This window comes from Neodiprion fabricii, chromosome 7, assembly GCF_021155785.1.
Source record: "Neodiprion fabricii isolate iyNeoFabr1 chromosome 7, iyNeoFabr1.1, whole genome shotgun sequence".
Taxonomy (NCBI): domain Eukaryota; kingdom Metazoa; phylum Arthropoda; class Insecta; order Hymenoptera; family Diprionidae; genus Neodiprion; species Neodiprion fabricii.
The window spans coordinates 6,399,040-6,414,325 of record NC_060245.1 but is presented as its reverse complement, the minus strand read 5'-3'; the positions used below and the strand labels follow the sequence as shown (position 1 = coordinate 6,414,325).

The window sequence follows — 15,286 nt, the reverse complement described above, 5'->3', positions numbered from 1 at the left end:
CTTTTTAATTCCAACACCTAATCAAATAGTTGAAATGATGGTTGAAAAAAAAATAAATAAACTTGAAAAATTGTAACCTATCAAATATGAATACCATTGGGAATTGTCTGTAGCTTCAAAAACTTACGAATCATATTTGTGATTTCAGTTGTTACATATTTGATCAGAAAACTAAGAAATGGAAATTTTTGAAACCTGAGATTTTCGTTTTCAAGAGGTGTAAAATTACCGTATTGTTTCTGACGTTATGTACAATTATTATCTCTAGTAATTGAAAAATATGATCTAGCGTTTGATAAAAATATTACAGACAACTTGATGATACCGAGTAGGCGGCTTAAAAAGCTAGTGACCGAATTTTGGAAATTTATATTCAATTGGATTGGGGTTTGCTTTCTTTGGAAACATGCCGACCGAGCTTTATTTATTCTTTTTTTTTCTGTCGTACGAATCAAGTGATAGAGAGGATTTATGGCAACAACAACGTAAGTCATTTTGCTCAGTCACATATTTTTCGGTGCCTAAAGTAACTCAAAAATGGCTGAACCGATTTACTTGCGATTAGAAAACGGTTTGTTATTACATAGAGTAATTATATAGTTTAACATTTTTGCCAAAATTGATCTGTTTTTTTGTTTTTGTTTAAAAGAAATGATCGTTTGAAGTTGAAATTCGTTTTTATATCTGGAATTTTTGATTTTATTATTTAATTAATATAAAAAATTACAACGGTTAAGAAAAAAAGTGGAATTGTGGGTCACAGGATAAATCGTTCAAAAATACTGTGTCCAAATTTGACATAAACTGATTCGAGACCCTTTTGAGACATCGAGGACACCGAGCGAAATGGTTGGCGTTATTGCAAATAAATATGCTTCCTACAAATTGACTTTCATAAAAAGAATATGAAAATAACGCTCGATCTACACATTTCCGAAAAAAAGAAACCCCAATCGATTTGAATAATTGGTCGTCGAGATATAAATACTCAAATTTCAACCACTCTTAAAACCGTTAAACGGTTGCTCCATTCTTTACTGTTCAGAGTGAATTCCTAACGACTACACGGTTTGTCGTCTGCTAAAATCTAACGCGCATGGGCTAGAATCCGAGAACAGCTTTATGCCAGAGTGACCAACTGTCTTTAACTTAAAAAGTTTTCACTGTCGTCAATGGCAGTTGCGCTCAGTTTACATCTGTAAAAATTTTTGAGGTTAGAGACAATTGGCCACCCTGGCAAAGACCCGCACTCGGATTGTAGCGCATGCGCATTGAATTTTAACAGACGACGGTGCATGCAGTCGCAGGGTTGCCAAATTCAGTTACTTTACGCCAAATTGGCTACTTCAGAGGTTGGTTTTCGCGGCAGATTTTTTGGATTCGTGACACGGCGATATTTTGGGTATTTCCGAAAATCGGTCGTAACATTGTGTGATTTATCACATACCAATGTTCAGTACGATTATTATATTACATGTGTCAAAGAAAAATGAAAACTATAAAATACAAGCGATTTATAAGTAAAGGATATTAAATGCTACGTGATAATACTTCGAATTTTATTTTTTTTCCAAAGTCTCCTGAATTCCTTCGTACATTCGTACGTAGAGACTGCCGGGAATCATTTTATGATCAGTTCTACATTCAATGTTACAAAGTAAATATGTAGTTACATGAAACCGGATTTTTTGAATCATCCCTTGTATCTCGCGTTTTGGACAATACTTCATATATTTTCATATTTAACAATAGTTCGATTTGAGACGCGCGGTAACAAATATTTTTTGTTTTCACATTGCATAGGGATTATTTGTTGAATGGGAGGTGGTTGGCTACATTTGGCTACCTCTTCGCCTCCTTTCCTCCTTTCGGCGACTTGCGGTATCTATTTATCTGGCAACCTTGTCAGCAGTGTTTGAAAATTCGCGTTGCGTACGAAATTAAGTGTATATATATGGGGAATTCCACGCCAATTCGACCTGGGTTGACCTGGGTTGGAATTCCTCATATACGGATACCGATCTTTGTTGAAAAAAAAAAAAAAAAAAAATTCCCACCCATCCGTATCGAATTACAAAAAGTAACGTGTGTACGTATGATTTTCAGTGAAGGAGACGGTGGCGGTATGGTGGCCGTTGCTGGGCAAGTTGTTCAAGAGCATCCCGTTACAGTACCTGGCGTAGGCCTGTATCACCGCACACCTACGAACGGTGTGCGTGCCTCCTGAGTGTGTTGCATGTGTGTGAGTGTCTGTCCGTCTGAACGCGGGTCGCGTTCGCCTGCAGTCCTGAAAAACTTGGAACAATGTTTAATTAATTGTTTGATTAAATAAAGATAAAAACAAAATCAAAGTAAGAATTAAAACGAGGAACAAGCAGAAAACAACAACAACAACAACAACAACAACAACAACAACAACAGAAAGAACAACAACAACAACAACAGAAAAAATCCGGAGCACGGGAAATTAAATCTCACGCATGCGTTGCAAAAAAAAAAACAAAAAAAAAAAACACAATAATAACAATAATATTTAAATGAATAAACAAATAAATTGACGTGTTCCGCGGTGTAATATTACAATTCGTGTATACATTATACATACATATATATAAGTATGTACGTGTATGCATATGTACGGTATATATGTGTATATGCATGTGTAGTAGAGACATTGGTGAGTGCGGACAGACCCTCCTACTTAACACTCCCCCCCCCCCCCCCCCCCTCCTCTCCCTTCCTCTTCCACCTCCTCTCCTACTTTCCCGTCAAAATCCGAAATTTCCAAAAGGAAAGAAAAAAAAAAAAAAAAACGTTCCGAAATTTCCAAAATCCCTCTTTCTCCCACCGCCTCCAGGGACCTACGCGGCGATCGCAGCCCCCACCACCGACTCCAGTGTTCAACTGCATCTCCGCATTTACGGTGCTCGGGGACTCCCCCTGGAAAAGGGAGCTCCCTCCCACCGACGGCGGGGATTAAATTATATACCAGATAATACTATATGATAATTATTATTATTAATTAATTGATGAAACGATTGATTGATTGATTGTTTGATTGATTGATTGATTGATTGGTTGATTGATTGATTGATTAATTGACTATATAAGTGAGTATGTTTACGGGGATTGGGGACGAGAAGAGAATTACGTTTAAGGAAAAGGTTTAACGAAATAAGGGGAAAAAAACACGAAAAATAAAAAAAAAAAAATGAAGCTAACAAATGAACAAAGTAAAGTAAACGAGAGGGTGAAAAAAAAAACAAAAAACAAAAAACAAAAAAAACAAAAAACGACTGCGATGAAACTGAAAAAAAAAAAAAAAAAAAACAAGAAAACGAACGCGCGAAGAAAATTAAGATAAGGGAAGAAAAAACCACACGCAAAGGATAAAGAAGAAATAAAAAAAAAAAAATTTTAATAAATTGAAGAAAAAAAAAAAACGACAACAACAACAACAACAACAACAACCAAATAAGCGCAAGAACACGAGGATATTATTATTATTATTATTATAGCTTCTGCGGCGGTGAAATTTAAAAAAAAAAAAATCGTTTTTACGAGATATTATATATACATATATACACGTTAGGGTGTATCGTAATATTAAAAAACTCTTGGTTACCCTCAAAAATCAAAGATATCATTGAATTAAAGGTCTCCGTGCAATGATTCGATTTTTTGACAATATATATGGGGGGGCGCGGGACGTTTAAAAACGCCATATTTAGCGTTAAATTCACTGATTTTATCACTGATAATATCAATATTTAATGATGATTAATTGAAAAATAGTGAAAACATTGATTTTCAGAGATTTTTTTTTTCGTATACACGAACCATTTGTTAATGCTCGATGAGTATGGGTTTGAAAGAGTACATATCTGGGCACCTTGTATAAAAAATGGTGAATTTTTTGATTGATCTGTTTCCGTTTATCAGTGATAGAGTGAATTTAACGCTAAAAATGACGTTTTTAAACGTCCCGCGCGCCCCCTATATATTGTCAAAAAATCGAATCATTGCACGGAGACCTTTATTTCAATGATATCTTTGATTTTTCAGGGTAGCCAAGAGTTTTGAAATTTTTCGATACACCCTAATACACACACACATACATATATATATATGTATGGATATATGTATACTTTATATATATTTATATGTATATATAAAGGCGTGCTGCAATGTGAAACGTTTCTACTAATTAAGGTGAAAAAAAGCTCTCTCGCGCGGCGTAGACGTGTTACGCTTTTCGCTGAGGTCTCTCACCACTTGCTCTCGTTTCTTTTTCTTTTCCTATCTGTTTTTCCTTTTCTTTTCTTCTTCTTCTTCTTCATTATATTCTTCTTCTCTACTGTTGTACAATTTCCTTTATATATAATATATATTTTTAATATATTCTTTTTCTCACATTAGCAAATCCAGCCTTTGCATATTATATTCGCAAATTTTTTTTTTTTTTTTTGGTTGCCATTCGTTCCGAATGCGGAACGGAGGAGGGAAAAGCGTCGCATGTCTTCGGAAAATTTTTTCTCACCAGCTGCGACATGTACGTACATGCAATAGTAGTCGACACAAAATTCTGTCCTGATTCTCGATATATTGTCATAGGAAAGCAGATAAGAAAAGACGAAAAACAACTTCCTCTTCGCGTTCGTAATTGCTCTATTTCAATTTCGAATATCCATACATGTGTAGCTATATGTCCGACGAAAATGTTCAACAGCCATATCGTGTTGTTTATTAGAAAACAATAATTAACGATACGTTTAAATGAATGGAAAAAAAAGGAGGGGGAAAAAAAATATATATATACATAAAACCGAAAACACTACCAACAAATCAATCCCGACGCAAAGTCAAGCAGTTGAAAATGAGAAATGAGACGGACAAGAAGTTTCACCATTTTTTCACCAATAATTAATCTATACGAAAGTTGAAGATATTTTTCAACGATTTCAATAAAAATTTTCTCAACAAATTCAATATATATGTATATATATATATGTATATGTATACATATGTATAATGTATATATATATATGTGTGTATATATATTGTATATATATAGATGCTCAAATCTGAAATAGTTGCGTGCACAATATCGATCATCCCTGAGCCAAGTCCATGTTCTAGCTACCTATCTACTCTAACTATATTCTATTAACTATACTATTCTATATACTGTCTATGTCACTGTCTGTATATATATGTGTATATATACGTATATATATGCGCGTGTGTTTGAGAGTGTCAGAGTGCGATTACGCATACACATATATTATGTATATGTATATACACGGTGTGCTTTTATCCTTCCACCACGGCTGATGAACTGCCTAATACCTAACAACTAAACCTTGTACAGATTATTCCGTCAACTCGATCTACAGTGGAATTATTCACACAGGCCCAAATGCTATTTTACTTGAAACGTGGATCAAAAAAATTTCGTTGCAGTATGAAATTTCCTTTCTTTTTTTTTTTATGCTATTCTTGTTTCGTTTTTTCGGTCGCTGAATTTCACGATCTTGAACGATCGTCGACGATTATTACGACGATTCAGGGTACTGGGCAGTGTAAGTAAGACGAAAATCGTTCAGTCTTCAACACTTTGTAGATCAGAAGAAAGTTGAGAAGAAAACAAAACTACCTATTGTTTTAGCAACTATTTGAAGGGTATTCATTTTTTCACTGAATTAACTGATGAATTTTTCAATTGATTCCTGTTTCTAAAAGTACGAATAAATTTCAACACGATGGAAATTCTTTGTTCTAAACGGATGCGACAAAGTGTTGTTGAGATTTTTAATTTTTATTCAATAAACAATCCGTTTATTCGACATTTTGTTCTTGATAGTGAAACAAGATTTTAATCGGTAAGGAAATCAATGTATTCAGACTCTATGCAAAATGTGCGTCGAATTTATTTTGAAAAGAATTTAGTTTACTATCTTTCATGTCTTTGATTTTTAGCTTGAGATCTAGAAGAATGAGTTTGGAAAAAGAGCTGCAAAGTTTCTCATACATAATTTATCGCAAATACGTTTCATTCGGATTAATCGATAAAATTGGTAATAATTTTTTTTTTTCTCCCAAAATTCCAAACAGTAAATTGAATAGAAAAGGAAAGTGAAATTTGATAGTAACTGAAAATTTTATACGCCTAGCCTAGTATTTCATACTTTGCTAAATTAACATTCCATTGCCTAGTGCCCTTAACCTTATAAAAAATGAGAAAAAAATGATAAAAAAAAAAAAAAAATCAAATCAAATCCCTAGTTCTCAAAGTTTCCAACTTGCCAATCGTAAATTTTCGCTCTATCGACTCTCATTGAATTCTCTTGAAATTGATTCTCTTTGGTAAAATATTTTTTTTTTCTTTCCATACCTGATACGGTGATAAATCGTATTTCGAGGACGTAAATCATTCTAAGCGATTGAATCAGGTATACTTTAAGTCGCGCTTTATGTACGTTGAAAATCGATCGATTCAATAGTATAAATATTCGGTTTAATGGGACGTGGAGAAAAAAAAAATATATATATAAAAATGCCTGTCCTAAAATTGACTACGGTAATCCGCATCAAATCCAAATCTTTGTTAAACACAAACGCGAGTTTTGTCACGGCGAGAAAACTGATTAAACAAGCAGTCGATGTTCCGACCATGATATTCGGTGCGTATTGTTATTAATTAATTATTTATCGGCTGTGACTGCAATAGTAATTAGAGAAAAAAAAAGAAAGAAAGAAAGCATTTAGGTATTAGGTCTAAAGAATTTTTTACTATACCGGAACAATCTCTTGAAACTTGAAAATCAACCGCGCATGCGCGAGTTTTATCGGCTCTTCGTTGCAGGCTCGCCATCCCGAGTTTTCAGCAGTCAAACTGTTTCTGTAGGCGATATAGTTGATACGAATTTTCGAGGTTAGAATCTCAAATAATCGAGGTAGTGACTCGGAAAAGTTGATTCTTCAGAGAACGGTGGGAAATTTAATGCTTGTGCTCTTTGAAAATTCAAACGTACAAATTTTTCGTACGTTGGCCCGCTTGCATCAAAGACAAGAATATCGCTGCAGGAATATCGCCCAATGAGATTGAATTATTTGGCGCATGCGCGGTCGATTTTCAAGTTTGAAGAGATTGTCCTGGTATACGATACGTAAGTGACATTATTTGATTTTATTCTAATCTACTATCGTTATTACGAATGTTTTTTTTTTTTTTTTTTTCTACGTATAATACATAGAGCGAAATGATACGTTGAAGTAAGAAATGAAGTTTAAATTGACTTGAATTTCATTAGCAAAAATATTACCTCGTGCAAACGTATTGAATTGTTATTCTTACATTCATATGTATATGTGGGAGTAGGTACGAAATATTTACGTGAAAACAGGTCGTCGGACGAATCTGATCGATATTTACAGAGGAAAAAAATACTCTACACACGAACAAACACACACAGACAAACACGCTGCAGTTTGATTAACAGAAATTTAGATCCTGCAACTAGTTAGTTACTCAAAGATATACCTTCGCATTATTTCCCTTTGGTAATATATCCTCAACCTTTAACTGTATTATAATATCTATATACCCACACAGCCTCGAGCTATGATAATTGTATAACAAGTCTGGCAAAAAGTGTCCCGAAATATACAAACTCCTAGGTGTACGGTAGGAAAAAAATCCTAGGTGTAACCTGCATCGTAGCCTTAGCTAGGCTAGACTAATAGGAATTTTCAATAACAATAAAATTACAATTCAATTAAATCGAATTACATTGAATGATTATTGTTTACATATTATATAAGTGCGTTATTACTCTTATTCTTGTTATCGTTATTATTATTCTTGTTATTATTATCATTATTATCATCATCATTGTTTCTATTATTTTCACTTTGTTTCAAAAGTTCGCGCTAAGCGATTTTTGATATCGAGGATGGAAAGTGAACAAAAAAAAAAAGAAAACCACACTCACGTATACTGGATTAAAATTTGTTGAAAAAAAATCGTCTCGTCTCCGAAACTATAACTAACAAGAAATTGGGCTTCAGAAGTTAATAAGCGAATGAGAAGAGAATAAAACTACGATAAAAAAAAAGAAGTTGGACAATATTTATTTCTTTTTCCAATGAATAATTAAATATATAATAATAGTCAAATGAGCCGAGTCAGAAATACAGTATATAATATAAAAATCGCACGTCTATACCGCTGTATAAATTCGATCGTGACGTTATAAAATACAATCATGGGACAACGCCTCGTGTACCAGTTGGATACTTTTTTTTTTTTATAAACAATAGAACATTGCGAACACGGTTTACAGTCAGATGTTACTCTAGTCAAAAAAGAAAGCCTAAAAATAAGACTTTTCTTCGTTCTCGTTTGTTCTTTTTTTTTTTTGTTTTTTCAACTCTTCGGCTTTACCGTTTCAAATTATTCGACAAAGACTTAAAAATTAGATAGATACTATTCGAAATAACAATGATAGTAGTAATAATAATAATACTTACTATATTGTAATAATTATGATAACATTTGTAATAATAACAATAATAATAATAATAATAATAATAATAATAATAACGAATAGTAATGACAATGATTAAATACGTATATACATATATTACACGTATGTATATGTATGTATGTATGTATGTATGTATGTATGTATATATACATCAAGTATAATCCGTCGTGCAAACAAAATATATCGTTCAATCAACTCCTAGCGGCACTGTTGTTCCATGATGAAAGCACAGAATAATAAAATTATGAGAAACTTCTTTATGCACTCACTGCAGTACGCTAATCGAAGCCTGACATTTTTATATATATACATATAATATAATTATATATGTATATATGGAATAATTAATTAATTACCTCGACATATAATTTGATTATTTAAGCCTAGAAGTGAGTTCAATAATTCCATGGACATCCATTTTTGATCGGTAAAGAGCGAAACAGAATAATAATAATAATAATATTAACAATATTAGTAATAATAACAACAATAATAATAATAACGATAATAATGATAATGTTAATACGATTAAACGATAATAACGATAAGTGCGTAAAGAGTAAAGTAAAAACTTATAAAAGCAAATGAGGTAAATGAAAAAAAAAAAAATATATATACAGAATTTAACAATACAATTCACATTATTGGTATTAGAAGAAAAAAGAAAAATAAAAGTAAAAATCATAAATCGCTGACAATGAGGTTTACGTTACACGCTTTCGATACAATACATTACTCGAATCTCTCGCCTCGCTGACGTAGTGAGAAAGCTTAAAATACGACGCATCAACTACCAATTTCGTAGCTAATTCAAAAGGGAAGAAAAATAATAATAAATAAATAAAACATATTCTATAGATAACAAATCTACTATTACTATTAACACCGATGTAGAAGTATAACGAAGGGAGAAGAAGAAGATGAAAAAAAAAAAAAAAAAAAAAGGAAAAGAATAGAAAAGAAAGTACGGTGAAGTACGAATAACCAAATCTGCTATAGACAGTGTGTATAGGTACTAGAGTACAGGAAAATAGACGATTAGCGAATTTTGCCGTATGAAAGTTTCCATAATTGTGTTGTATTTAGAAGAGATCGAAGAAAACGAAGAGGGATTAACTAACAATAAAACGAAACTATTCAACAATGAGATTATTGTAGGATCGCGAGGGAATCGTCTGTGCGGTGTAATTCGAGTGAAAGTTAAATTACCGCCCCCAGAATTATACGATATATGCGTATAATATTGTTACGTGTAGATAACTCGTACGTAGAAAAAGATTTCTCAATTTTTCGTCCGAGATTATATTGCCATGTCGAGTGCATAACAGATACATACACGTATAAATGCTTTAGGTACCCCGATGCCTGTCTAAAGCAAACAATACGAGCAAGACTTGTCGATTAAAATTCTGGTACATGTGACATTCAACCGCTTCGAAGCTCGTCCATTAATTTATTTAGTCTCGGAATAAACCTCGAAGTTATAACTGGATCACTGATTTTCACATGACCGTCGTTTTCGATATTTCGACAGTGCAAATCACTCGCTTTTTTTTTTTTTTTTTTTTTTTCGAATCATTATGAAATACTCGGCTGGACTGTAAAACTCGGGAAAAAATAGCAAAAAAAGTTTGGAAAATCTCCAGCGATTGTTACACGGTTAAGAATGATTGGACTCTGTTAGGTTTTTTTTTCAAACCGAATTTCATCTCTTTGGGCTCATTTCGTTAACCTTCGGTATAATTTTCCCAAATAACATTATTGAAATGTTTTTTTTTTTTTTAACTGGTTTTGCCTGTCGTATCTCAATTTCTGATTCAGAAAGGTCACAAGCGGAGTTTCATCCGTGAAGAGTCGGCCTGTTTCTTTTTTCAATACATGTACATATACGTTAAATTTAATATAATTGAAAAGTATTTTTCGCAAATACTTGATGAAAAACATTTGGCTTGAAATAAATCGCTACAATTTCAGATCCGTAGTTTTATAATCGAGGATAATATTGCTTTTTCAAGATATTGTCCAGACGTATTTGAACTTGGCGCCAAATCAAAATGGCCACTATTACGTTACACGCTTGGATTTTTATTTTTACTCTGAACTGATTTTCGAAGCTCGTTGTACATCAAATTTTATTTCACGTCCGATAAAACGGCAGCAAGAGTTTCTGGAGCATAATTTCACGTTCAAATAAATTCTTACAACCGGGAATTTAATCCGCAAAAAAATCACTCGCACGTGTCTACATGTATCGGAACAAGAAACGGTTACGCGGTTGACTATTAACGATCCAATCTTCGTCCTCGATTTATTTGCAAAACCGAAGGTCACGCAGTACTTCTACCGTTACCGACCGAGCAAACTGACCCTTTTTCTTTCCACATGAAATAAACGAACTAACGGAAATGTTTCAAATTCCGATGGTTGTTTATTCAATAAGGGAAGAAAAAGGGCGAGTCTGCTCCGTCGGTAAGGGTAGGAGTACTACATAACCTTCAACGCGAAAGAAATCGAACGGTTTATCCAGCCTAATACGTAATTTTAAATTATTTTTTCTCAACGCTAAACCGTTTCGCTAACAATAAGTTTATTTCTGCATTACGCGTAATAAACTTGACGCGAGTCATAAAGTTACGGTTATGAAGTCGGCGGAATCCAGTTTTATTGTCAGTCGAAACGCTGTGGGCTCGTTTTACAGACATCTTGCAATGTACAGCTGCATTATTGCATCGTGAAATGCAAAAGTTGAAACAATGGAAAACTTGATCGTCACGAATGCGTCGAAGCGGCAGCTACGAACTGAATTCACATTATCAAACGCCACCCTATTGTTATTATCATCAATAAATTATATGCACACGCATTGTGCATGTAACAACGAGATTGACAGACTTTGGTTACGTTATAGGCTTGTGTGGGCACTCAAAACACTGTCGGAATCGGCACACAAACTCCACCATTGGACTTCCATATCATGCTCACTCCACGTCACACGCATAAAGGCAACATATTGTAGCTCACCAGCTCCGCTATCACATCCTTATCACATATCACACACGTTTCTGTAATTCCACAGTTTACGGTCGTAATGTACAGACATAGCTTGGTGGGTCTTTAATTCTTAACGCAGAATGTTCGAAGTTACTCCCTTCTTTCTTCCATCCGTCTTCTTCTTTCGCCTCAAAACTGTTCTATTCGTTCTGAACAGAGTGGATTAGAGTTTACGTGAAATTCGATTCTTCGCTTCGCTGAGAAAAAAATTTACCGGTAAATAATTAATTGAAAATTAACTGGGTTTCAAAGATAAAAGAAAAAAAACAACAAATAAATAAATAAATAACATCTTGTGAAAAGTGATACGTTTTTTTTTTCTTTTCGTTAAAATGAAATTTATTTCAAACTGGGCCGTTGATTTGAAGAAACCAAATGCAAGTCAAAATTGTGAATATTTTTTCTCAGTCTTGGAACCGATTATTAAAGATCGTCAAAAACGTGTATAGAAATTTGGATTATTATTACATACGTGTCGTCGAACTAAATTTTTACCATGGCTCGTATAACATATTGTGCGATGCGTAAAATGATAAGCTTTTAAAAATTATTCTCATCCTCTCTATATTGTGAAAAAAAAACTTTAACCAGCTGCGCTAACGATCTCACATTCTTTGTTTCTTACCAAAATTTTTTTTCAACGTAATTACGTTAAATACTATGAAATTAATACGGTATATGTAAAACATTGATACACGATACATACATATATACATATTATTATTTCCTGCATTCTCAGATCGGAAGTACGATACCCGTATTTTGGGTACGAGGTTAAAATACGAATAAAAAAAAAAGGAAGAAAACACACACACACACGCAAAATCCGTGGCTGTCGTTTTTTTTTTTTTTTTTTATTTTTGTTATCACGCGAATAATGAAAAATACGAGTATGTTAAAACGGAAGTACGATAAGAATGAAAAAATCGATTTTTAAATTTCATTTCGTTACCCAAGGTAAGGGAGAGAGAGAATGAGAAAGTGATATCTGTAGCTTCAGTTTTAATTACGGTTTGTAAATTCCAATGGCACGCGTATAATAATAATCAGACACAGGCACAGACGAAGAGTGATACGCGTATATGACATACACGCGCACGCGATAACAGAATTTCAACACGATAAGTATTGTTGTTGTGTTTTCCTTTCTTGTTTTTTTTTTTTTTTTTTTTTTTTTCTCTTCTACGTTTCATTATTTCGAATCGTCGATTTTTTTTTTCTTTTTTTTCTCTACTTTTTGGAAAGAGAGCGATTGTAAACAAGGGAGAGATAGACGTCGATAGAAGATCGAGCATGCATTCCGCAATATAAATATTATATAGTTTTGCTACGAGGCAAACTGCTATTGTAATACAAAGATATCTGTTTACTAACCTTACTAATAATAATAACAACAACAGCAACAACAACAATACTGATAATACTAATAATAATAATAATAATACTAATAATAACGATAACAATAATAATAATAATATTGATAATAATAGAAACGTTAAGGACTTGTATAAAGTAGGGTAATTGGGCTGGCGATAGAGATTGCGAGAAAACTAGTGCAAATGCCGTTTTAGGCATCCCCCTGTTTCTCTACATATATGCAAGCTTACGTTACATGCATTGCATTACACGGTAGCTAAAAAGCTTGAACGAGAAGTTTCGACGAGCAGGCTTAAAACCGTTTCGTCGTTAGATACCAGCGGAGAAACCTTATCTACCAACTATCAAGATTCGTCTCATTCGTTTGTTGTTGAGAAACTTTCCGTTACATATATCTTCGTACGATTTATACTGTTCTTTTTTTTTTTCCTCTTTTTTACCTCCCCCTCTCTCCTTGCTCTCTTTCTCAATCCGTTCAACCGCAGCGTATGTATCGTATACCTACGGTGGAAGTGCAGTCCTGCCATCATAAGTTCACTTTGTGTTAATTTCACGATATTAACAAAAAACATAAAAAAAAAAACAAAACATTTCATTGCACATGACTCATGCACCGCGACACGTCGATTCAAATATAATATATTACATATATGTATATGTTTTTTTTTTTTTTTTTTTCGTTTTTTTCCAAGTTTGCATTCCACCGATCCTGAATTTATGAAAACTTGCAACCGAGTAAAAAATATATCGTACGCTCATACGTGTGTATGCATACGTGACAAAACTTTGACGAAGGTTGCGCAAGTTTGTGAAAGTTAAACGGTGCGTACAATTATTATTGCTGTTGTTGTTATTGTTATTGTTATTATTGTTATTATTATTAAAACATATATATATATATATATATATATATATATATATATATATATATATATATATATATATATATATGGCGGTGAAAATTGCGACAAAGATGTTTGTAATTTATGGGGGATGCCTTGCCGCATAGAACGAGACACGAGGGGTGGTGTATATTAATTAAAACGCGTGCGACCGCTCGTGGATCGAGCTGACCGCTTTCAAGTGATATATTTAGATATTACAATCGACATTAACATATTGAATTATTGTAATATTAATTAAAATTAATATTCGTTGTTACTGAGGTTTTCAATAATTTGAACCATATTGAACGTATGAATAATATTGAATAAATATAATAATAATAATAATAATAATAATAATAATAATAATAATAATAATAATAATAATAATAATAATAGTAATATACATATTATAAATATATAATGATAATTATTCTAACGATCACGACGACGATGACGATGATGATAATGATAATGATGATGACGATGATGACGATGATGATGATAAATAACGACGACGATGATGGTGACGATGATTATTAAACGTAAAAATATCGCTCAGACTTAAAAATCATTCATATTTGCGGGGGTAAACAATTAATGTGTTACTATGTATATGAATGACTATATGTGTATATATATATATATATATATATATATATATATATATATATATATATATATATATATATACTATATGTATACATATATGATATACTTAAGCTACTTAGTAGGCTTAAATAAATTTGTATGAGGGCTGTACGTGGCGTGGCAGCTATAACCTGCGCCTAACGCCAGCCAGACGGAATCCATTTCATTAATAATGATAAGTAAAGGAAGAAAAAAAAAAAAAGCAAAAAGAGAGAAAAAAAAAAATAATTAATTATTATCGATAAACTTATTTATATAGTGTTGAGCACTGTTTTAAGTGCTTTTCATTTTTTGGGCTGTGTGAAGCTTCAAATAAATCAAATTAAAATAATAATAATTAAACGAAGGGAGGAAAGAAGGAAAGAGAGGAAGAAAGAAAAAAAAAAAGAAAAAACGACAAAAAAAAAAAACAAAAAACACAAAACGAAAAGAAAAAAAATAAAACCAAAAACTAATTATCATAATATTTGGCTTTTTGCGTATGAAAATATATATATATATATATATATATATATATATGTGTGTATATGTATATATATGTATCATTCTCGAGGCATAAAGAAAAAAGGAGGAAAAACAAAAAAAAAAACAAAAAAATTTAATTAAAAAAAAAAAAAAAAACATCTCTCCGAGGTACGTCGTATTAAAGTTAATAAATAATAGCCGAAGTTACAAATATATGTAGTTATGAGAGAGGGAAAGAGAAGTGAAGACAAAGGTATAATGACAATGATCGCGTAACGAAAGATTTAACAGTGGTTTGATGGAAAAATA

The 15,286-nt window shown here is 32.5% G+C and overlaps 1 protein-coding gene across 8 annotated transcripts in view; it reads left to right on the top strand.

Moving 5' to 3' along the window:
• Positions 1 to 6,772, top strand: part of LOC124186552 (potassium voltage-gated channel protein Shaker) — a 271,921-nt gene extending 265,149 nt beyond the window's left edge. For 7 of the 8 annotated variants that reach the window (XM_046578359.1, XM_046578358.1, XM_046578357.1 and 4 more), the window contains one exon: positions 2,107 to 2,500. Coding sequence is in view for 2 of the 8 variants with exons in the window: in XM_046578357.1 (XP_046434313.1) it covers positions 2,107 to 2,109 (3 nt within the window). In the remaining 6 variants the exon portion in view is untranslated. Of the gene's footprint in view, positions 1 to 2,106; positions 2,501 to 4,502 lie in introns of those variants that run through there. The other variant, XM_046578361.1, reaches the window with a different exon arrangement.
• Positions 6,773 to 15,286: the final 8,514 nt, after the last annotated feature.